This window comes from Protopterus annectens, chromosome 7.part1 (genome assembly GCF_019279795.1).
Source record: "Protopterus annectens isolate FY-2018-M chromosome 7.part1, PAN1.0, whole genome shotgun sequence".
Taxonomy (NCBI): Eukaryota; Metazoa; Chordata; order Ceratodontiformes; family Protopteridae; genus Protopterus; species Protopterus annectens.
The window spans coordinates 426,077,880-426,104,284 of NC_056740.1; the positions used below are offsets into that span (position 1 = coordinate 426,077,880).

The window sequence follows — 26,405 nt, forward strand, 5'->3', positions numbered from 1 at the left end:
GATACAATGTGTAACTTATAATGCAACACAAAGGTATGAGGTTTGGACCAAATTGATGCAGCATACATTTTATCAATAGGTGTTCTGGAAGAAAAAGCACATAAGTGGTCATAGACCTAGATGAGTGTGCCTTTGGAAGACAGGGTAGTTGTATGCCTCTTAATGAATAGATGGTAGAAATGCAATCAGTAATCCATTTTGAAAGAGTGGTCTTAGACACTGCCTAATCTAAACCAATGGATGAAAAAGATATGAATAACTGTTCAGATTTCTGATGTTCCTTTGTGCTGTGCAGATAGAAACACAATGGTCTATGAACATCAAGGAAATGTAACATCTACTCACCTTTGTTGGAAAGATTTGGGATAAAGACTGGCAAGTGAATTGTCTATTTGATATTTGTCTCTGTCACCACCTTAGGCATGAAAGTAGGGTTAGTTCTTAAGGACACCCTATTATGGAAAATGATACAGAGTGGCTTGGAAGACAATGCTTGTAATTCAGATACCCTTTTAGTGAGGTTATAGCTTTGAGGATGACTGTTTTCCAAGACAAACATTTTATGAAGCAAAAATCAGCTGATTCCAAAAGGTTTCTGAGCAAGGCCTTGGAGAGCTGTGGACAGGTCCCAAGGAGGAGAATGGTCTTTAATGGGAGTCCTAAGTAAGAAAACCCCTTTCATGAATGCCTTACATCGTTTGGATGTAGAAACAAAGTATTTTCCATTATGAAAATGTGCAATTACTGCCAGTTATAATTTTATGGTAGAGAAACTAACACTGTCCTGGAAAAGTGAAGCTAGAAGAAGAAGCATAGCTGATATAGGAACTGAAAAAGGATAAATATTTTGCTTTTAGGCCCAAATTGAAAATCTCTTCCACTTACCGTTATAAACCTTCTTTGTGGAAGGCTTTTGAGAGGCAAGAATAATCTTTTCAACTGGTGAAGGTACCCTGGACTTGTTCAGAATCAGTGGAAGTGGAGAAACCTAGTGGTTGACTGTAGGGTCCAGAAACTGGGGGCATGATGCTCTGATGGGTGAGAGATCAGATCTTGAGTGGGACCCAATATCCAAGGGGATATTTGAGGTGAGACCATAGGAAGGGGAACCATAACTGACAAGGCCAGAAGGGGGCAATGAGGATCACTGTGCTCTTCAACATGCTGGCTTTCTGTAGAACGTTTGGGATCAATGGTATGGGAGGGTAAGCATATAGGAGACCTGGAGGCCAATCATGGACTAGACCATCCCTCGGCTCTTCCCCTACTGGGAGGGATCAGAGAAAAATACTTGCTGCACATGTTATTCAGAGGAGAAGTGAAGGGGTCACAGCAAGGTTGGCCCCACAGGCTGAAAATCTGGTTTGCTACTCATTGACTGAAGTGTGACAACTCACCACTGCCAACCAGTAATCAAGAAGCCTCGATCCTCAACACTGGCAACAGTGGGGGATGCTCACTGAGAGGATGACAAGTACCCCCACAGTATTTCTAGATGCAGCTCTCTGCATCAAGTGCAATTTCCCTTAAGAGCACACAGAGACCACAGTCAGTTCAGGGCTGGTTTCTCCCTCTTCCTCCAGATCCCCAATAAGACTCCCCACTGCCACAGCTTTAGCATTGAGATCTCAGCTGAGTGACCAAGCCAAGACCTCCAGCACCATTTCTGTCCAGCCAGTGCTTCATGTCCCTGCCCAAGTAGCTGACACACACACACACACACACACACACACACACACACACACACACACACACACACACACTCTTTAAGGTTTGATTTACACACACATGTACACACACACACACACACACACACACACACACACACACACACACACACACACACACACACACACACACACACACACTCACCTAGGAAAGGCTGGCCCAGGTTTAATAGCTATGTTCCCTTCTGCCCAGACTACAAGGTAGTTACCACTGCCACCAGTCACTCCTTATCAGCTACTTTAGAGCCCTAAACAAAGGGTGTCCAGTTTTACTGTGTAATATTAATATTAATACAAATAGTAGTTTGACCAAGAGCAAGGCTATTAGGAAAGGCCCACACAGTGTTCCCAAATAAATATGCACGTACTCTGAAAGTTTAAATATCTCTACACAGATTGGCCACAATGAAAGGTTTAAATATATTTAATAATAAATAATAAAAGAACAAGACAATACTAAATATGTATTCACAGTGACATCAGAGTTTAAAACCAAAGGAAATATTTAAAACGACATTGAAGGACAGTCTCAAATAAATAAAGGAAAAGAATGTCTAAACTAAGCTTCACTATATTTCTGACTATATCTAAGAGGGTTATACTGTTCCCTAGAAAATTACTTTGTTAGAGCAAGGCAGATGAGTGAATGGTTCTTATTGCTGTTGTCAGGTCCAAAAAATGCTGTCTCACTAACAGACTTCTCAAAATAATATCTAAGATATTACTGCTGGGATAGCCTGCAGAATGACATAATTTCTGGTCATCTGACTTCTAGTTCTCATGCAAAGCCCCATTGTTGAAGCTGGCAGTATTTAACATCTACCTGTAAAAATACTCATACAAGGGCTTTTGCTCAGATTTTTGGCAGATGCTGGAAGTCATAAAACAATTGCATTCCTTCATGCTTTCAGAGTAGCAATTAGTTCACCCTAAAGGCAATACAGAAAGCTTCCTACTACATACTTTGTGTCTCTAGCTGCATTGAAACTTGAGAGATAGCCTCTTTTTGGCCTCGCCTATAAAGTAATTTAATTTCAGATATTTTTCTAAAGTTTGCTGGAATGAGGTTAACCCTCCAGTCATCACTGTTAACATATACATTTAAACAGTTGCAATAATGCATGTACACTTCTGTTCTCTTCCAGTAGGCACACTTCTTCTCTCTTTTGGCTGTTCCTGTTAGGGGTCGCCACAGCTGATCATCTGTTTCCATTTCTTCCTATTCTCTGCATATTGCTGTGTCACATTAACCACCTGCATGTCCTCTCTCACCACATCCATAAACCTTATCTTAGGCCTTCCTCTTTTCCTCTTACCCGGCAGCTCCATCCTTAGCATCCTTTTCCCAATATACCCAGCATCCCTCCTCAGCACATGTCCAAACCAATGCAATCGCGCCTCTCTTACTTTGTCTCCAAACTTTCCAACTTGAGCTGACCCTCTAATATACTGATTCCTAATCCTGTCCATCCTTGTCACATTCAGTGCAAATCTTAACATCTTTAACTCGCCACTTCCAGTTCTGACTCCTGCCTTTTTGTCAGTGCCACCCTCTCCAACCCATACAACATAGCTGGTCTCACTACCCTCTTGTAGACCTTCCCTTTCACTCTTACTGGTGACAGTCTGTCACAAATCACTCCTGACACTCTTCTCCACCAATTCCACCCTGCCTGTACTCTGTTCTTCACCTCTCTTCTACACTCACAATTACTCTGAACTGTTGATCCCAAATACTTGAACTCATCCACCTTTGCCAACTCTACTCCCTGCATCCTCACCATTCCTCTATCCTCCCTCTCATTCACACACACGTATTCTGTCTTAGTCTTGCTGACCTTCATTCCTCTCCTCTCTAGAGCATATCTCCACCTCTCCAGGGTCTCTTCAACTTGGTCTCTATTCTCACTACAGATCACAATGTCATCTGCAAACATCATAGTCCATGGGGTCTCCTGTCTGATCTCATCTGTTAACCTGTCCATCACCATTGCAAATAAGAAAAGGCTCAGAGTCAATCCTTGATGTAATCCCACCTCCATCTTAAACGCATCTGTCACTTCCACTGCAGACTTCACCACTGTCACACTACTCTCATACATATCCTGTACCACTCTTACATACTTCTCTGCCACTCCTGACTTCCTCATACAATACCACAACTCCTCTCTAGGCACCCTATCATAGGCTTTCTCCAAGTCCACAAAGACACAATGTAACTCCTTCTGACCTCTAAATTTCTCCATCAACACTCTCAGAGCAAATATCACATCTGTAGTGCTCCTTCCTGGCATGAAACCATACTGCTGATCACTAATCATCACCTCCTTTCTTAACCTAGCTTCTACCACTCTTTCCCATAACTTCAAGCTGTGACTGATCAGTTTTATCCCTTTGCAGTTACTACAGTTCTGCACATCACCCTTATTTTTAAAAATAGGTACCAAAACACTTTCTCCACTCCTCAGGCATCCTCTGACTTTCCAAGATTTCATTAAACAACCTGGTTAAAAACTCCACTGTCATTTCTCCTAAGCACCTCCATGCTTCCACTGGTATGTCATCTGGACCAACAGCCTTTCCATTCTTCATCCTCTCATAGCTGTCTGTATTTCCTCCTTGCTAATCTGTTTCACTTCCTGATTCACTATCCCCACATCATCCAACCTTCTCTCTCTCTCTCTCATTCTCTTCATTCATCAGCCCCTCAAAGTACTCTTTCCATCTGCTCAACACACTCCCCTCACTTGTGAGTACGTTTCCCTCACTATCCTCTATCACCCTTACCTGCTGCACATCTTTCCCAGCTTGGTCCCTCTGTCTTAGCCAATCAGTACAGGTCCTTTTCTCCCTGTTTAGTGTCCAACCTTTCATACAACTCTCCAAATGCCTTATCCTTAGCCTTCACCATCTCTCTCTTTGCCATGCTCCTCATCTCCTTATACTCGTGTCTACTTTCTTCATCTCTCTGACAATCCCACTTCTTCTTCACTAGCTTCTTCCTCTGTATACTCTTCTGTACTTCCTCATTCCACCACCAGGTCTCCTTGTCCTCCTTCCTCTGTCCAGATGTCACACCAAGCACCGTTCAAGTTGTCTCCCTTACCATCTCTGCTGCAGTTACTCAGCTATGTGGTAACTCTTCACTGCCCCCCAGTGCCTGTTTTAACTCTTCCCTGAACTCCACTTCACAATCACCGTTCTACAACTTCCAGCATTTGATCCTTAGCACTGCTCTCACACTTGTCCTCCTCTTCTTGATCCCCAACGTCATCCTACAGACCACCATTCTATGCTGCCTAACTACACTTTCTCCTGTCACCACTTTACAGTTTCTAATCTCCTTCAGACTGGCCCTCCTGCATAGGATATAATCCACCTGCATGCATCTTCCTCCACTCTTGTACATCACCCTATGCTCCTCCCTTTTCTTAAAATACATATTCACCACAGCCATGTCCATCCTTTTCACAAAATCCACTACTATCTGACCTTCTGCATTCCTCTACTTGACACCATACCTGCCCATCACTTCTTCATCCCCTATGTTCCTTTCACCAACATGCCCACTGAAATCCATTCCAACTCACCACCACTTCATCCAACTCACTCCAAAATTTTTCTTTCTCATCCATCGCACACCCAACGTGCGGAGCATATGCACTAACAGCATTCATCATTACACCATGAATTTCCAGCTTCATAAACATTACTCTGTCCGACACTCTTTTCACCTCCAAAACACTCTTGGCATACTGTTTCTTCAGGATAACCCCTACCCCATTTCTCCTCCCATTCACACCATGATAGAACAATTTGAACCCACCTCCTATACACCTGGCCTTACTCCCTTTCCATCTGGTTTCTTGCACACACAATATATCAACTTTCTTTCTCTCCATCATATCAGCTAGCTCTCTTCCTATACCAGTCATACTGCCAACATTCAAAGTTCCTACCCTCACTACTACACTGCTAACCTTCCTCCTCTCTTTCTGCTTTCAGGCATGCTTTTCACCTCTTCTTCTCCTTTGGCCAACAGTAGCCCAATTTCCGCCAGCACCCTGTTGGCTAATAGTACTGGTGGCGGTCGTTGTTAACCCGGGCCTCGACCGATCCGGTATGAAATCTGTATTGTTTGCCACATATGTTATTTGGCAGAGGTTTTACACCGGATGCTCTTCCTGATGTAACCCTCCATATATATCCGGGCTTGGGACCGGCATGAAGAAATGCACTGTAGGCACACTGTGGGTACATTTTAAGCACAATCACGTTACAAATACCTTTTCAACACAGACATCTCTACAAAGAAGTTTGGTATACACATGACATACAGTTCTAATACACTTGTAACACAAGCATCTTATATAAATTAGTTTGATATTCACAAATGACATATGATTATTTGCAAAGTTTCAGCTAGCTGTTCTGGCAGTATCTCCTTTTGTCACATGAGGGACCACTTGTGTGGATTCAGAATGGATCTGCTGAGTCTGTCTGCTAGTATGATAGTGTCCCCAGGAATGTGCATTGCAAGGAGAAAATGGTCTGAAGAGATCACCCATTCCCACACTCTTGTGGTCTCTCTGCACAAAGGGTATGAATGGGGGGCTCCCCCTGCTTGGTGATATACCAGACTACTGACATGTTGTCTATGTGAATTGCTATAGTCCCCAGAGGGAGGCAGTCATGGAAGGCATCTCTAAGGACACTGATGTGCAACTTGGTCTCTGTCGGGGACCACATGCCTTGGACCATTCTTCCTTGATAATGATCCCCTATCCCAGCAAGGAAGCATCCGTGGTCACTGTGGCTATGGGAGGGGGAAGAGAAAATGGCCTGCTCAGATACAGATCGTTTGATACAACCTACCATTCAAGATGACATTTGTATATTGGGGTTAGTTTGATAGGAACAGATAAAGGCTGGAAGAGGATGGACCACTGAACCTCAAGGGTCCATTGTAGAACCCACATGAAAAACCATGCTAGAGGTACTAGAAAAATAGCTGCTGACATAGAACCTAGTGCTGTCAGAATTAGTCTTGCTGGAGGAGCTGGCATATCCAGGAGAACTTGCACCTGTTGTCTCAGAGATATTACACATTGCTGAGGTAATGACGCTATCTGTGTAACTGTGTTCAATTGCTTTCCTATGAACTTCAAGTTCTGCACAGAAGTTAATTGTGACTTTTCCATATTTATAGTGATGCTCAACTGGTCAAAGACATGCAGCAAATACTATGTGGCTTGGAGGAGTTGATGCTTTATATGTGCAGTAAGGAGCAAATCATCCAGATATAGAAACATCTGGAATCCTTGTAGCCTGAGGTGAGCTGTTACCACTGCCATGCATTTGGCAAACACCCAGAGGCCTGTGGTGAGGCTCTGAATTGATAATTATTGGCTCCCAAGTGAAAGCCAGTTGTCTCCTTGACTGCCTGTCAATTTTGACAGGATAGCACACATCCTGGAGATCTACAGATCACATCACTTATCCTTGTGCAGAAGTTGCAAGATGGACTGGACCATAACCATCCAGAACTTGGACTTTTTGACATACAGATTCAGTTTGCTTAGATCTAGGATCAATCGCCCGTCCCTTGCCTTTTGTGGCACCCAAAAGAAGACAAATAAGTTCTGGGTCCTTGTTGGTTAGTCAGGACCTTTTGGATGTTTCTTTCTTCTAGAAGTTTCTGAACTTCTTGGGTGGCGAATTCCCTCTGAATGGGTGGAACATCGGGAAGATTCCTCCTGGGGCTTGGAGGTGGAAGGGAAAAGGGAATATAGTAACCTCTGAAAATAATGTTTAGCACCCAGCTGTCATTTGTTACTTTTGTCCAGACATCTAGGAGCAATGATAGATTACCCCTGACTACCTCCAGAGAAGGGCAGTCAGCCAACACTTCAGGAGCACTGATAGGGTTTATTAGAGAAAGGTTCTCTGAAGCCCTGATTTTCTAGTCCCCCTCTGGCTCCCAGGTGGCATCTGCCACTAAATCCTTTTCCTCTGCCTTTGGAAGAGGATTCTTCTTAAGGATCCTGGAAGAAACCTTGAGATTTTTTGAATCAAAATTTCTTACTGCCTTGTTGATTCCGTGAAAAGTTCCTTTGAGGAGTAGAAACATTTGATCCCTACCACAGACAAGGTCTTCCCCTCCTGCTCACTGCATGTGAGAGGTTCCTTGACAGATAGTCCAAAAAGGGATGAACCATCAAAGTGGTTAATGGTAAAGGATGCCTTAAAAGGTCCCACAAACCCACACAGACTCATCCAGGCATGTCTCCTAATGGCTATGCCTGTTCCAGCTGCTCAAGAGTTGCCCTCTGCAGTACTAGAGATTAGCCTCATTGAGGAATTAGCTAAAGATGAAAGAGGAGCCAATTGGGTAGACACCTTCTTGAGGTCCTCCAATGATGAGGTCTCTGTAAGAGTTGGTTAGTTCCTTCACTAAATCTTTTTGCAGTGGAGTAAAATGTGCCAGATAGATTAATGTCCAGAGTCTGAAGGTGGCTGAGGCATAAACGTGCTTTCTATGCTTGTCCAACTCCTGGGACTCCCTGTTTGGAGGGCAGACAGTGGAGCTTTGCTCAGCTAGTTACTTCTTAGTGGTTGCTGACACCAGACTAACATCAAAATGGCAGACTCTTGCTCAAATGCAGTCTGTCACTAGGAGGGCTTAGATATTTATCAGCACACTTTGATATGGGCTCCATGGTACCAGGTTCCTTCCATGCCTGGCAGGAAATTAGATCACTAAGCTCATCTGCCAGGGGGTGGATCACCAGGGATGTAGATCAGCCTGCCCCGAAGGCCTCCAGAAACACCAGCTCCTCAGAAGAAGGAAGTTGGGAAGACCACCCACCTTTTTGCCTCAGTATTTCTAGAATGTCTCTGAAGGAAACATCTCCAGGTGGAGATCTTGGGGATCTCTCTCCCTCATTGAAGTCAGTTTCCTCAGTTAATGACTCCAATGGGGAGACTAAGTGTCTCCTCTTGCACTTTCTTTTGCAATGTACCGCTTCTGTGAGGTGATCAGGGGAGGAATCAGAAAGAGTGGGCAATCCCCTGAGGGGTAATAGTGGTCTGAAGGCCAGTGCGGGGGGCTGACTTAAGGCAGGATGCAAGAGAACAGGGCTCATATGAGATGTGGGCTGGGTAGGAACCAGAGAATGAGGAGGTGCAGCTCTAGGTCTAGAGAAGGTCCTCTATATCACTTGAAAGGCTGATGGACTCAAATACACCCCCTCTCTCTCTAGTAGCCAAAACTACCCAAGGAGAGGGTGTGGAGCCTACCCCAGATCTGAAGCCTCCAGATAGCATTGGACCCAAGCTGTTGAAGGCCAAAGCTCCTAGGGAAAGGGATGGATCCAACAAAGCTGGGCCTGAAGCATGCACCCTGCAGTAGGCACCAACATCTCGGATCTGAGACCCACTCTGATCTGATGGCATCAGAGCCAAGCCAGTCAGGGACCCTGATGTAGTCGAGGAAAGCACCATCCTTGGATCTTTTGACAACTCCCTCAGAGAACCCAGATTCTGGATGTCCGAAGCAACAGATTGGATTGGACAAGGAGCATGAAAGGTTGGAGTTGTCATCTTATGGACCCTGGATGGGATGGAGATGGTAACAGCTCCATCTGTATCTGCGCCTTGAGATGGTTCCACATTATCCTGTCTCTATCTGATTGTGAGAGGTTTTGAGAGGAAACTGAAGAAGCCGAAGAATGTCTTGACTTAGTAGGAGTTGTTATGCCAGGGACTGGAGCCTGGAAAGCATGTTTCTAGCTTGGTACTGGTGTTCAACTGTGAGACCTTGGATCTGATGTCCTCAGATCTGAGGTGGGCCTTCCCGGGGAAGGTGAGTCCACTATCAGTACTGTCACATCTGACATGATTGTCGGATCCATTGGTCTTCTCTGCTGACTTAGTCCAATCTGAGGAGGTCATCTGATCCGATGCGACTACAGACATACTCAGATCCAAAGGCTTTGGATCCAGTATTTTAGACCTCTTTTCAGGAATAGAAGAAGAAGAAGCCCTCAGGGAAGCTGAAGAGACTTTCCTTTTAAGCTCTTTAAAACTAGATGGCTTAGAAGGGTTTTGAGCCCCAGAAGTAGGCAAAATACCTCTTGGTATTAACTTGTTTTTCCTGTCTGAGAGCACATTGGTTAAAGGCTGTGCATATATCACAATCAGCCTGAAGATGTTCAGATCCCAAACAAGAGATGCACTTCTTGTGGGCATCAGAATTTGGAATTTTGTGTCGACAAGAAGTGCATCTCTTGAAACTGGTTGGATTGTCAGACATTTTTAAGAGACAGTAGTGTAACACACACAACACACACATTGAGGTTACCGACTAACTATCTTACCAAAAACAAAGGAGCTGCTATTAGGTTACATATTTTTTTTAACAAAGGGGAAAAAGAAAAGCTGAAACACTAGCCAAAGGCCAGTGAAAAATGGGGGGGGGGGTCCTAATGCTCAAAGCTGAAAAACTACAAGAGGGTAGGAAAAGATACAGAAAGAACAAGATACAGCTAAGAAAGGTAGCCACCTAAGTAAACTAGGAAAAGCTCTCAAGATAAAAATGTATAAGAACCCACTTTTCTGTTAAACTGCTTGAGAGCAACCGGCCATGTCTGTGTTGGAAGGTAGGAAATGAGATCTGAATGGTTAGAGCAACTGTGAGGCATTATGGGAGAGGTTGGAGCTCGAGGCTTAAGATCATATTCTTGTAAACGTGTCCAAATCAGATCAGATATTGGATTCAATGACCCATTAGTCAGGAAGAATGAAATGGACAACAGCAGAACCAGATTTTTCACATGAAAAAAACAACAGGCAAAACATTCCTCATACTTTCACAATTTGTAAGAAAAAACCTTAACATATGAACCTGACAATTCAAAATTCAGTAAAGCAACGTTGCGGAACTATATACTTTTTTCTCGTTTTCTATCCTTATCAGAAAGAATAGGATTGGAATTAACTAAGTACTTAACAGCAGTGGGTTCAATTGAAGCTATAGCTGCTGGGTCAGGTTTGGGAAAAGTGTTTGTAGGGGCAGCTGGCTGACTAAATGGAAAAAAATGTAGGCAGTAAAATACACATCCTTTAAAGCAGACAGAACAGGAGGAATGGCTGCATTTTCTGGACAATCCTTCTGTAACAACTCACAGTATTTTCTGAGGAATGAGAAACCTCAGTGGTCTTCCACTGAAAACACTGCACAATCTAGTAACAGTATCAGAGAAAAAGAAACCCAAACACAGACAATGAGAAACTGAGCTCTCCTCTGACTCTGAATCAGATGTCTGAGGAAAAAAACTGAATCTGTCCCTGCATCTTCCTGTTCAGATTCAGTCTAGAATCTCTTCTTCTTTTACCAGAAACTACTTTACAAGAAGGCCCAAACAGCCTGATTTAAACCCTGAGCCAGGCCCAGTAAATTACTCTTATCTCAGTCTAGAATCTCTTCAGGAAAAGAGGAATCCCTCTTTCTTTTACCAGAAACTACTTTACAAGAAGGCCCAAACAGCCTGATTTAAACCCTGAGCCGGGCCCAGTAAACGACTCCTGTCTAAAGAAACTTGAGGAGAAGTAAGTACATGTTTGGTTTTCTGTTTCTTTTCGACAGAAAAATGGATCCACCTATGTTATTAACTGCACTAGCTGCTTCCTCAGGAATCAGCACAGCATTCTGACACAAAAGGAAAACCTTCCCTGTTCCCTCTTGCAGGACTGACAAGAGTGGCTCTCCCATGCCCACTGAGGGAACTCCAACAGCTGCAGAGGACATGGCTAACTCCCTTTCCATAGTGGCTGTAGGTGAGTTGTCTGAGATAAAGCAAATGGCTACAACAAAGTCACCCACATGCAGCTGAGACAAATTGCTAGCCTGCTTTGGTGGAAAAGGAGGTTTGCTTAACTATTTCTTTTTGTGACTGGAAGAAGTACCGACCAAGGGACTGGTAGACTGTTCCATGGTTAAGCCGAAAATGGTGACTCTTTCCCGGAGAAGACAAGCAGCAAATGTTGTTAAAACTACCAGTCCACAAGTTACTTTTTTAACAGGAAAAAAAGTTCTTTCAAGCACCATGCCAGCTACATAAACACAGTCTCTCTCCCTTTTCCACAGAAAATATGCTTTCCACTATTTTTAAACTGTCAGAAAAAAAATGATTATTTAAAATGACTTTACAGCCTCGAGACGCTCCATTAAAACAACACTCCTAGCTTTAAAATAACTTCCTGAAGAGGAAAGTAATAAAACATCAGTAAATGTAAGAAAATGGAAGATTTTCCCCAAAGGGAACTTATCTGCCCAGTAAAGGAAAGCCAAGCTGACCATCAATCTTCAAACGCCTCAGAGAAGCATTCTCTTTGGTGGTAGTAAAGCTCTGAAGGGGGTTTGTGCTCACACTTGTCTTTCACTCAGCTCAGCAATAGCTGCTTGCCAGTTTGGGCACATGGAAGGTGCCCTGAAGCTTTACAAGCTGACAGGCTGTTATATACTTGGCAGGATATTTTTATTATTTATTATTTTATTTTACATTTGTTTACAGGGAAAGTCCAGCTGGACACATGTCCTTTTTCAGCAGAGGCCTGGGGAGAAAAGCTCCACATTGAAACAATCATACAGACATACAAATAAATCGCCATTATACATAATACAATAGAACTTTTGTGTGACTGGTTAAAACATTTTATAAATTCAGCAATACAAAGCAATGACTACATTACTTAATTATTTAAACTAGAACATGTTAAAGTAATGAGTACCGAGTATAGTTAAGGCTACTGCAGCTGTGATCAATATGATGAAAACTGCTGTTTTATTAAATGTTGGTTTACTAATTTGATCACTTGGGCTTCTTACTTGTCATCAGATCATGACAGCCATAAGTAAACCCAGCATTACTGATATCCATTCATAGATTACTGCTAAAACATGAGTTGTACTCAAACACTGATGCACACATGCATGCATGTAGCTATGCAGTCAAATACAAACTTATGCACACAAATGCACACATACAGCTCATGCACAAATATTTACACATACAGCTCATGCACACACACACACACACACACACACACACACACACACACACACACACACACACACACACACACACATGTACACATACAAACTCTTGCACATGTATGTACACATACAGCTCATGCACACACATGTACACATACAGCTCATGCACACACCTGTACATGTACATTACATGCACACATGGACACATACAGCTCATGCACACACATTCACATACAGCACATTCACACACATGTTCATATACAGCTCATGCATACATATGTACACATACAGCTGATGCACACATATGTACACACACACAGTGCATGCACACAGATGTACACATACAGCTCATGCACACACATGTACACATACAGCTCATGCACACATATGCACACATACCACTCATGCACACTTATGTACACATGCAGCTCATGCACACACATGTGGCCGTACACCTCAGGCACACATGCACACATACAGCTCATGCACATACATTCACATACAGCTCATGCACATAAATGTACACATACAGCTCATGCACACATATGTACACATACAACTCATGCACACACGTACATATACAGCTCATGCACACATGTACACATACAGTTCATGCACACATATACACATACAGCGCATGCACACAGATGTACACATACAGCGCATGCACACAGATGTACACATACAGCTCATGCACACACATGTACAAATACAACTCATGCACACACGTGTGCATACAGCTCATGCACACAGACATGTACATATACAACTCATGCACACATATGTACACATACAGCTATGTACTTGTAGTTGTGCTTCAATTCATACTGCACATATTACTGTGGTACTTAAAAATGATTTTCAGTCTTTAAATGTCACGATCATCTCAGTAACTTTGCATAATAAGAGTATGCAAACTGCTCAAGCATAGAATAGCTCTTTGGAATGACAGGAAACTGCATGTACAATGTTTTAGATGCAGAAACTGTTGATATTCTAACTACATAAGAGCAACAATAAAGAAAGAAAGAAATACATGAAACGACATTGCTTGTTTGAACCATTTTATCATTCCAGATTCCTTATATAGCTAAAAATGAAATTTGTAGAACAAGCTTAGGTTATAAACTCGATGACCAGTGTATTGCTTTAACAACATTATAGTTTTGCTCTTGGTTTCCAAAATGTTGCTTTAACAAACAGTTATAACAAAAGGGAATGGACAGACAATGGTTAATATGATTTCTGCGGTGTTCTCACACTCAAAGGTATATGGCCATGCAACTCTTGTACGAGCAGCAGTAGTGCTGCCCAGTATTATTTAAACACAGCACCTTTCCTGGTTATTTGTCACCTGCTAAATGCTGCAGACAGTTTCTCAGAAAAAAAAACCGTAATGTTTTGAAAATCTTCTGCACAGATGACCCATTCTGACCATTTTCCTCTCCTCTGAGCTGCTATCATCCAGACAATATGTCTTTTTAAATAATTCCTTGCTATTTCATTTTGATTTTTTTTTAATATTGGTCCCCCTACTGAGTTCTTCCAGTTGACCACCTACTATTTTTGGTTCTAGTGTCACTTACTTAGTGTTTTCATTATTGTCCCCCTGAGAATGGGTTCACTTCAGCTACAGGATAATCAGGAAGAGGAGAAATGGGGTGCAAAAAGTCAGAATGGGGGCTTCTGTCAGTGTCATGTTGGCATGTGGGGAGTTTTTTGGATACTCTAATTGGACAGAGCTGCTGATGTCTAGTGCATCACATCATGTAAAATTGGTAAACTCCAGGCGTATCCTGTAATGCAAAATTTTAATGCTAATGTGTTTTACAATCCCAGCATGCCAATATCACTGGGGGATTGTCAGATCACAGACGAAAGTCCCACCCCTCCCTCCAAGAATAGGTGAGTTGATGCAATGCCTCCCCTTATCACTCCTCTTACACGGTTCTTAAGGCAATTAAACAAATAATCCATCTTGCACCAGCTTTTGTTGCAGTCAGGATTGTAGTCATTCACGTTATCTTGCCATTTCTGTTTGTCTTTTCCAGGATGTTTACAGCTCTTTGCAGTTGTATTATAAATAATCAATTTCAACAACCCAGCTTATAAACATTTATAATAATAAATCAATGACAGTTTTTTTTTTTAAACAGATTTTTATGCCACAGTCCAACATAGGATTAGAACCCAAGATTTCTGGCCTTGAGGCATTTCAGTTTCTTACTGTATTGCATTGAAACAATATATTCAGTGCAGCATCACAGTAAAATGCTATGGTCACTGTTGTATAACATTCTTCTCCATATGGCCTTCCAAAAAATAATGTCCCATTTTATGTGTTATGCTGCATCACTGATACTGCCAACTGACTTATCCATGTCTTCAGTTTACACCTGCAGCCTTTATTGCCATTGTCAGATGCCTTCTGCCATGCAAAGAAAAAGGATATTTTGTTGTTGTAGCGTTCCTGTCCAGAACTGCACAATGACCATGGCTAGAATGCCTGCAGACTGTAGACTAGTAATATTCCTGGTGGCATTATTCCTACTTCTTACAGCAAGGTACAAATCTAGTCAATTGGACTGTAATAAGAAAATCAGGCATACAGCCTTTATTCAGTGAATAACAGCCCTATGTCAAACTCAGCACTCACCCCTGCATCGTATGCCATCTCCACTGAAGCCTTCCTTGCAGGTGCACTGTCTCTCCCCACTTGATATTTTAGTGCAGTTTGCATTCCGTGAGCAGCCACCATTATTCACTTTGCAAGGATTGATTTCTGCAACAACAAAAATAAATGAATTAATGATTATTTCAGCATTAACTACAATTTTATTTGGAATTTATTTATTTCAATTTGTTGACTGGAGTAGAGGACTGATCCACATGGATCTTTTGTTATAACCCAAGTGCTAAGCTGAATTTAGGAGGTACTTTCCCCCTTTTTTTTGTTGTGGAAACATTATAGTCAATTACATAATCCTATAAGATACATTCCAAAGTGAGGTTCTGGTGTCCAAAAATAAATCTGGAGATAGTCAGATCTAGAACTTAGTTCTTCTCAGGCTTGAAAGAATACCTCTATAATATATAGGTTAGTACTAGGCTAACTGCCCTTGTGAGCCACTTTAAGCCTAGCCAGTTATCCCCTGTGAGATTCAAACCCTGTACCTTGTGTTTGCAAGGCAAGCACCTTAACCATTAGGCCACCCATATAAAACTATCATCAGGGCGCACGTTCAGCATAAGTACAGCTATAAATGTGAAATGACCCAGGGAAACTGGAAACTCGTTATTCTTACCTCTCACGCCTACAGACCATCAAGCCTCTCCTCAGTCATGCACAACCATGTCATCTGGGCAGTGATACGGATACTTTGTGCTCCTACGATATCCTGATAATTTCTCAAAGCCCTACCTCTGATAGTGTGAACATTTGCATCACTGCAAGGGCTACTTCTATCAACTTGCCCATACATGCATGCTTCCACATGTGTGCCTCAACAGGCTATTATTAATGCCTTGGCTGGCCACACCCATGTCTTCCTGGTACCATGTCCCCACATCATGATGAGCTTCCACTGTACATCAGAGATCCTGTCCTTACAACAGTGATGCAGGCTGGGAAAGAACAACCATTGCTCCCTCACAGGGTACACTACCTCATCTTGCCTGCCTGTGCTATCAAATACCTCGGCCGTAAGTCAAACTCAGGAAACCTGGGCCATAGTCAGAGCTTTATCCCTCTATAATCAATGCAGGCTAATCTAGCATTTGTTTTACTCTCCCTTCACTACCTACTTAATCTGGAAGCAGGAAAAATTACTGTTGACATATGCAGCTCAAAAATGGAGTCATAATGATTGACTGAGCATTATCGTCGTGAAACTGAATGAATAACAAAGTATCAATCATCACTAGAACTATCAAGAGTCATTAAGCAATACACATTGTGTCAAGATATAGTGAATTATTATACTTACAGAGATCTTTCGGAAGGGAGTTATCCCTCTTGCAAAGGGGCTTCACCCCACCTAACCCTGATGTTTAAATATGTTAAATGTGAGGTCACATTATTCTCAGGTAAAAGGAAAAGTTATTTTTTCATAAAAAATGTACTGTTCCTCTACTTTGAGTTGCTGCACACTCTGAGTTAATATTTTTAGAGATCAGGGGTATGAGGGCAACCCCCCTACCCAAACAGAGGAGTGCAGAAAGGTACAGCTCCCCTGAAAATCATTCTTGTTGTGTAATAGACTGCATTATTGTTTACTAGAATAACTTCCCACTATATTTTTGCTGACAGTGTGTTCACTAACTTCTGTTTCTGACAGCTCATACTATTAGTACTATGATGTTTTGTTGCAGCAGTGCTACTTTCTCCTGTTTTCCCAACCTGACGCTCGAATAATCATTATGTTTCCTTTAATAGTAGAGAGTTTTCCATTGTTTGCACTTATTCTACTGTTTGTTTTATCTTGTACCTTGTATACTTCTGGGCTCTGCAGGGAGTCTTTTTTGTATTAAATGGGTGCTGGTATAATGGTTAAGGTGTTTACCTTACAGACAAAAGCACAGGGTTTCATTCTCATTTTTGGTTACTGGCTAGGTGTGTGATAGTCTGCAGACTGATTGCCTAGTATTTACCTTATGTGCCTAACATTGTATCATGAGTGAGCATCATAGACAGGAGTGTTAATTCTATATACAGCATGCACTTGTAACCATATTTTATAAAATGACAGTATCTGGTGGAAATCCCGGTTAACAAAATTTAAATAAATAAATAAAACTAAACAATAACAATAACCATACCAATACAGCTCAGGACAAAGATTTGCAAAATACTTTACAACTAAATCATATGGGCATGGGGGTAGGGGGTGAATTTTTTTCTATATTTTTTTACTTATGTAGTCAGCTTGAACTTACATCTCCCTGCTATAAGATAAACTTCTTTCTATCCTCCCACTTGATTATATGTTGAGAACAGGAATATATGTTCATAATCACTGGTGTTGTTAATGAAAGTTAGTAATGTCTTTTGGCTTTTCCCAGTTAGGGGTCACCAAATCGGAACACCAGTCTGCTTATGATTGACAGTAGATTTTTATGGTGCTGAGGTGCCAGCCCGACGCCCAACCTTCAACAAAGGCACACCCATTCAAGCACACACCTACCTGCATGTCTTTAAATGTCAATCGACCATGGGATGGACATGCAGACTCCACAAAGAAGGCGCTCCAGCCGAGAATCGAACTGGAGCACCTCTTGCTGTGAGGTGACAACACTAACCACTGCACCACCATGGCCACCCAGTGTTGTTAATGAAAAGTTAAACGTAAAAGAAACTGTTTAAGTCTGCATACAGTGACAATATTAGGACCCCCACCCCCTTCTATTTGTAATGTAATCTTCTCTTTGAGAGCAAATGATTATATATAACTGTTGTGTAAACAAAGGCAGAGAGAGGGACAAAGAGAAACATGAAAATGATCAGATTAGAAGAGAGAAATATAAGAAGTTTTACAAGAGAGAAACACAGGAAGTTTTACAATCTGGAATATTTATTTTATGTGTACCAGCAGTTCTTTTTCTACATTTTATTCTTTTTTTTTAATTTACATATTTGTTGACCAGGTATGCCACTAAACATAACTGTCCCTTTTCAGTGGTGACCCTGCAGTACTGTCTGGTTAAGTGACTTGTTCAAAGTCACACAGCAGGCAAATGGAGGTGCAAGTAATAGAACCCAGTACTGTGAACAAAGGAAGCAGCTAATTAGCAGTTCACAGCTTTAGTCTGCTGTGCAAGCTGCATTATCTCTATTGAAAATAAACCTGGATTTTTGCCACAGAAATAGGGACCAACCATATAGGTTCATAAGTAGGTACAGGCTAGTTGCTCTTGTGGGCCATTTTAAGCCTAGCCAACTTTCTCTTGGTGAGGATCAAACCTCACACCTCTTCTTTGGGAGATAAGCAGCTTAACCATTATGCCAACTACTATTAATAAGCTTTTAGCTATACAGTAACCAAAAGACAAGAGATCTGGAAATCCATCTTTAGATGTAACAAAAGCAAGCAATGGGAAATAGCAAGCAGTGAAAAGGGATGTATAGAAGTGTGCAGAAAATACTGCTATAACAAGATATAACTGTTACAGTGAATAATGTATTTCTTCCTTAGGCCACATTTAGAAATCAACTGGAAAGAGAACACTTTGAGAAGATGACCTTGACCTAACCAGCCGAAGCCCAGAATCTGGGAATCCATTATTCCACACTGACCAGAATGCTGAAAGCAAACACACTGGGCCACCTATGAAAAATTGTGTCAAAACTGGTCAATCATTAAAGAATTTGTAATTTGTGTTTAATTACCTAAAAAATATCCTTTCCTGCCAATTAAATCTGTAATTTGTGTTTAATTACCTCAAAAAAATCCTTTCCTACCAATTATTAAAGAATTTGTAATTTTCACTTTTCTTTGTAATTATGCAGTCCTGTAAGTAGCATAATTAAACAGTGTGTGTGTGTGTGTGTGTGTGTGTGTGTGTGTGTGTGTGTGTGTGTGTGTGTGTGTGTGTGTGCGTATGTGTGCGTGTGTGTGTGTGTGTGTGTGTGTGTGTGTGTGGGGGCGCACGTGTGCGCGTTTGTGTGTGCATGTCTATGTGTGCATGGGGGGGGGGTTACAGAAACAAATTACTGTTTATTTTATAACAAAATATTGTATAACTCTGTCACTGGAATGGGCCGGATGGAAGGACATTCTACACTTTTTTTGAACAATGTGGGTACAGATCTAACATCACAGACATGATATTTCTTATTATAAATGTACAGTGAAAAATGTTGTACCCTTACTAGTCAAAATAGTTTATATGACTAAAAATGTCTGCAGTGACCACTGACAGCAGAGAAATACTATTTGTTAAAATAATGCACAATCAAAAATTAAATTATACACTGTTCACCTATAAAATTATGTAATCACAGTGATACACAATGTGATGTCAATTACTAGGAACTTTGTACACTTGTATAGTTAAATCATGTGATTACATCAGATCTTCTGCAGTCGATGTAGGAGATTCTTCAAATCCCACTTGGATAAATGCAACTCTCCAAAAGAAGTTATGTACTCACCATAATTATACATCTGTGTTGTCCATTTTCATTCTTCCTCAGTTGGATCTGACTTTGGATCTGGCTCAGCAGCATTTACTTAGACTCTCTGATTTGACTCTTGAGCTCCTATCTTTACCCACAATGCCCCAGAACCCTATAATACCTCAGATCAAGGTTGCTGCCCCAAAAGTAAAACAGCTACTTACAGTCCAATAGAAAAGGAAAGCCAGTAGGAAAGAAAGGGGATCAAACCTGGGACAGAGGTTCCTTATTCACTATCAGGTCACTCCCAGAGGAAAAGGGAAGGGGAAGGATGGAAGTTCAGGAAGAATGGAAATGAACAGCACAGATGCATAGTTACGGTGAGTACATAACTTATATCTGAAGATGCCATTTTCATTCATTCCTCAGCTAATGTGACAGAGTCCCCAGTTACATGAATCTGGGTGACCCTCATGGAAGGATATTCCGGAGTACCACAGAGCCAAAGGCAGCCCTGTATCTGGAGATCAAAATCAATTTGTAATGAGCAATAAACGTATGAACACTGGACCAAGTGGCTGCAGCACAAATGTCATCAATGGAATCTCTGGAAAAAAGGCAGAAGTAGCAGCCATGGATCTAGTGGAGTGACTCTTAGAAGGTCTGGGCAAGGAAATACCTCTTTGACTGTAAACAGTATGCAATCTATTAGCCACTTTGCTTAGGTAACTTTGGAAAGTGGTTTGCTCAATTTGTTGGAGGCAAAAGAAACAAACAGCTGATCTGTTTTTCTGCAGTCTTGTGTTCTATGGGATAAAAATGGAGTTGTATATGTACATCTAAAAAATGAGACATATATTCACCCTTGATGGAGAAGTCGAAGAAGAAAACAAGTAAATTGATGGCCTGATTGATGTTTGCCTCTGAGCCAACTTTCGGCAGGAAAGAAGGAGCAGTTTGTAAGGTAACCCTATCTTTATGGGAAATCAAATAAGGAAATTTTGAGGAGAGTGCTTGGAGTTCAGACACTCATCTTGCTGGGATAATAGCCACTAGAAAGATCATTTTCTAAGAAAGAAACCTGAGGTTTGATTTGGCCGATGGCTCAAAGGGTCTCAGAGTTAAACTTTTCAATAAAAGTGTTAGATCACAAGGTGCAGTAGGGTCTTTAACTGGAGACCTAAGTAAAAATGTACCTTTAAGGAAGGCTTTACATAATTTGGATGAAGGCAGAGGAGAAATTTTGTCCCAGCTATGATAATTTAAGATAGTTTGTCTACCAACAATGTCCATAGAGAACTCAGCACAGCTCCACGTGGTGTCCAGCAGAGTTCCTAGAGCAGCAGAGACCAGAAAAGACAAACTTTCCAGATTCTAAGTATTTTTTTCTGCATTTTCGACTTTTTAAGCCTTTCGATTGCTATTTCTGCCTGTTTTATTCTGCTATTACCTGTTTTTACTGTTTTTAATAGCTTGAATTGTTTATTGCACTTGCTTGTTTAAGTTTTGCTTAAAAGTTAAACAACAGGCTAATACATTCAAGTGTACTAGCTTTTGATAGCATTTAGTCGAAAAACACAGCATTTATTGTATTTTCTGCCTATCTGAAAAAAACTTGAAAAAAAATACTCTTGTTTTCCATACTTTTCTAATAGTTTGTTCCAGTGATCAGATTTTGCTGATCCCTGGGCTTTGTCTTGGTTCCTGTTTTCTCCATTTTCCTTGTTTGGTCAAGGGGTAGTTTCTTTACTCACTAGTGGGAGTAGGGAGTACTGAGCTGCCTGTTTGTCCTCAGAGGAGTGGTTTAAGGCAGTAACTTGTAGTTTATTGGCCATTTTGGGTCATTTCCTGTCTTTTCCAGCCCCCTGCTATAAAGCACACTTTGGCGGGCTTTTCTGGCTATAGAGAACTCAGCACAGCTCCTCGTGGTGTCCAGCAGAGTTCCTAGAGCAGCAGAGACCAGAAAAGACAAACTTTCCAGATTCTAAGTATTTTTTTTCTGCATTTTCGACTTTTTAAGCCTTTCGATTGCTATTTCTGCCTGTTTTATTCTGCTATTACCTGTTTTTACTGTTTTAATAGCTTGAATTGTTTATTGCACTTGCTTGTTTAAGTTTTGCTTAAAAGTTAAACAACAGGCTAATACACTCAAGTGTACTAGCTTTTGATAGCATTTAGTCGAAAAACACAGCATTTATTGTATTTTCTGCCTATCTGAAAAAAAACTTGAAAAAAACAAAAAAATACTCTTGTTTTCCATACTTTTCTAATAGTTTGTTCCAGTGATCAGATTTTGCTGATCCCTGGGCTTTGTCTTAGTTCCTGTTTTCTCCATTTTCCTTGTTTGGTCAAGGGGTAGTTTCTTTACTCACTAGTGGGAGTAGGGAGTACTGAGCTGCCTGTTTGTCCTCAGAGGAGTGGTTTAAGGCAGTAACTTGTAGTTTATTGGCCATTTTGGGTCATTTCCTGTCTTTTCCAGCCCCTGCTATAAAGCACGCTTTGGCGGGCTTTTCTGGCTATAGAGAACTCAGCACAGCTCCTCGTGGTGTCCAGCAGAGTTCCTAGAGCAGCAGAGACCAGAAAAGACAAACTTTCCAGATTCTAAGTATTTTTTCTGCATTTTCGACTTTTTAAGCCTTTCGATTGCTATTTCTGCCTGTTTTATTCTGCTATTACCTGTTTTTACTGTTTTTAATAGCTTGAATTGTTTATTGCACTTGCTTGTTTAAGTTTTGCTTAAAAGTTAAACAACAGGCTAATACACTCAAGTGTACTAGCTTTTGATAGCATTTAGTTGAAAAACACAGCATTTATTGTATTTTCTGCCTATCTGCAAAAAAAACTTGTAACAAACAAAAAAAATACTCTTGTTTTCCATACTTTTCTAATAGTTTGTTCCAGTGATCAGATTTTGCTGACTCCTGGGCTTTGTCTTTGTTCCTGTTTTCTCCATTTTCCTTGTTTGGTCAAGGGTAGTTTCTTTACTCACTAGTGGGAGTAGGGAGTACTGAGCTGCCTGTTTGTCCTCAGAGGAGTGGTTTAAGGCAGTAACTTGTAGTTTATTGGCCATTTTGGGTCATTTCCTGTCTTTTCCAGCCCCCTGCTATAAAGCACGCTTTGGCGGGCTTTTCTGGCTATAGAGAACTCAGCACAGCTCCTCGTGGTGTCCAGCAGAGTTCCTAGAGCAGCAGAGACCAGAAAAGACAAACTTTCCAGATTCTAAGTATTTTTTCTGCATTTTCGACTTTTTAAGCCTTTCGATTGCTATTTCTGCCGGTTTTATTCTGCTATTACCTGTTTTACTGTTTTTAATAGCTTGAATTGTTTATTGCACTTGCTTGTTTAAGTTTTGCTTAAAAGTTAAACAACAGGCTAATACACTCAAGTGTACTAGCTTTTGATAGCATTTAGTCGAAAAACACAGCATTTATTGTATTTTCTGCCTATCTGAAAAAAACTTGAAAAAAACAAAAAAATACTCTTGTTTTCCATACTTTTCTAATAGTTTGTTCCAGTGATCAGATTTTGCTGATCCCTGGGCTTTGTCTTAGTTCCTGTTTTCTCCATTTTCCTTGTTTGGTCAAGGGGTAGTTTCTTTACTCACTAGTGGGAGTAGGGAGTACTGAGCTGCCTGTTTGTCCTCAGAGGAGTGGTTTAAGGCAGTAACTTGTAGTTTATTGGCCATTTTGGGTCATTTCCTGTCTTTTCCAGCCCCTGCTATAAAGCACGCTTTGGCGGGCTTTTCTGGCTATAGAGAACTCAGCACAGCTCCTCGTGGTGTCCAGCAGAGTTCCTAGAGCAGCAGAGACCAGAAAAGACAAACTTTCCAGATTCTAAGTATTTTTTCTGCATTTTCGACTTTTTAAGCCTTTCGATTGCTATTTCTGCCTGTTTTATTCTGCTATTACCTGTTTTACTGTTTTTAATAGCTTGAATTGTTTATTGCACTTGCTTGTTTAAGTTTTGCTTAAAAGTTAAACAACAGGCTAATACACTCAAGTGTACTAGCTTTTGATAGCATTTAGTTGAAAAACACAGCATTTATTGTATTTTCTGCCTATCTGAAAAAAACTTGAAAAAAAAAAAAATACTCTTGTTTTCCATACTTTTCTAATAGTTTGTTCCAGTGATCAGATTTTGCTGATCCCTGGGCTTTGTCTTGGTTCCTGTTTTCTCCATTTTCCTTGTTTGGTCAAGGGGTAGTTTCTTTACTCACTAGTGGGAGTAGGGAGTACTGAGCTGCCTGTTTGTCCTCAGAGGAGTGGTTTAAGGCAGTAACTTGTAGTTTATTGGCCATTTTGGGTCATTTCCTGTCTTTTCCAGCCCCCCTGCTATAAAGCACGCTTTGGCAGGCTTTTCTGGCTATAGAGAACTCAGCACAGCTCCTCGTGGTGTCCAGCAGAGTTCCTAGAGCAGCAGAGACCAGAAAAGACAAACTTTCCAGATTCTAAGTATTTTTTTCTGCATTTTCGACTTTTTAAGCCTTTCGATTGCTATTTCTGCCTGTTTTATTCTGCTATTACCTGTTTTTACTGTTTTTAATAGCTTGAATTGTTTATTGCACTTGCTTGTTTAAGTTTTGCTTAAAAGTTAAACAACAGGCTAATACACTCAAGTGTACTAGCTTTTGATAGCATTTAGTTGAAAAACACAGCATTTATTGTATTTTCTGCCTATCTGAATAAAAAAACTTGAAAAAACAAAAAATACTCTTGTTTTCCATACTTTTCTAATAGTTTGTTCCAGTGATCAGATTTTGCTGATCCCTGGGCTTTGTCTTGGTTCCTGTTTTCTCCATTTTCCTTGTTTGGTCAAGGGGTAGTTTCTTTACTCACTAGTGGGAGTAGGGAGTACTGAGCTGCCTGTTTGTCCTCAGAGGAGTGGTTAAGGCAGTAACTTGTAGTTTATTGGCCATTTTGGGTCATTTCCTGTCTTTTCCAGCCCCCTGCTATAAAGCACGCTTTGGCGGGCTTTTCTGGCTATAGAGAACTCAGCACAGCTCCTCGTGGTGTCCAGCAGAGTTCCTAGAGCAGCAGAGACCAGAAAAGACAAACTTTCCAGATTCTAAGTATTTATTTCTGCATTTTCGACTTTTTAAGCCTTTCGATTGCTATTTCTGCCAGTTTTATTCTGCTATTACCTGTATTTACTGTTTTTAATAGCTTGAATTGTTTATTGCACTTGCTTGTTTAAGTTTTGCTTAAAAGTTAAACAACAGGCTAATACACTCAAGTGTACTAGCTTTTGATAGCATTTAGTTGAAAAACACAGCATTTATTGTATTTTCTGCCTATCTGAAAAAAAAAACAAAAAAAATACTCTTGTTTTCCATACTTTTCTAATAGTTTGTTCCAGTGATCAGATTTTGCTGATCCCTGGGCTTTGTCTTAGTTCCTGTTTTCTCCATTTTCCTTGTTTGGTCAAGGGGTAGTTTCTTTACTCACTAGTGGGAGTAGGGAGTACTGAGCTGCCTGTTTGTCCTCAGAGGAGTGGTTTAAGGCAGTAACTTGTAGTTTATTGGCCATTTTGGGTCATTTCCTGTCTTTTCCAGCCCCTGCTATAAAGCACGCTTTGGCGGGCTTTTCTGGCTATAGAGAACTCAGCACAGCTCCTCGTGGTGTCCAGCAGAGTTCCTAGAGCAGCAGAGACCAGAAAGACAAACTTTCCAGATTCTAAGTATTTTTTCTGCATTTTCGACTTTTTAAGCCTTTCGATTGCTATTTCTGCCTGTTTTATTCTGCTATTACCTGTTTTTACTGTTTTAATAGCTTGAATTGTTTATTGCACTTGCTTGTTTAAGTTTTGCTTAAAAGTTAAACAACAGGCTAATACACTCAAGTGTACTAGCTTTTGATAGCATTTAGTCGAAAAACACAGCATTTATTGTATTTTCTGCCTATCTGAAAAAACTTGAAAAAACAAAAAAATACTCTTGTTTTCCATACTTTTCTAATAGTTTGTTCCAGTGATCAGATTTTGCTGATCCCTGGGCTTTGTCTTGGTTCCTGTTTTCTCCATTTTCCTTGTTTGGTCAAGGGGTAGTTTCTTTACTCACTAGTGGGAGTAGGGAGTACTGAGCTGCCTGTTTGTCCTCAGAGGAGTGGTTTAAGGCAGTAACTTGTAGTTTATTGGCCATTTTGGGTCATTTCCTGTCTTTTCCAGCCCCCTGCTATAAAGCACGCTTTAGCACGCATTAGCGCGAATTAGCGCGATTTAGCGCGGAGCTGCTACCGTACTAGGGCAGCGCCGGTTAAGCAGGTTTAAACTATTCGGGCTACCTAAAGTCCACTCTTCAAATTTTCCCTTAAAACTACCTTCCTCGAACTATACTACTGATCTAATCAGCGTATCCTATAACTAAAAGGACCATCTCTACTTGACACCAAGTAGACTATTCTCTATCTGTTAAACCTAGCACTTGCTCCTACAGTACTTATTACCTTGATACGGCACTCTTGTCATAGATAGTACCCCAAAAAGGCAACCCCCCATTTCTCGGTCACCCACG

General features: G+C 41.0%; 1 protein-coding gene across 1 annotated transcript in view; it reads right to left on the reverse strand.

Annotated features, from left to right (window-relative positions):
* STAB1 (stabilin 1) overlaps nucleotides 1-26,405 on the reverse strand; it is a 2,761,215-nt gene that overhangs the window by 1,229,342 nt on the left and 1,505,468 nt on the right. The window contains exon 42 of the mRNA XM_044078505.1: nucleotides 15,440-15,565. Within this exon, the coding sequence (XP_043934440.1) occupies nucleotides 15,440-15,565 (126 nt within the window). The remainder of the gene's footprint in view (nucleotides 1-15,439; nucleotides 15,566-26,405) is intronic.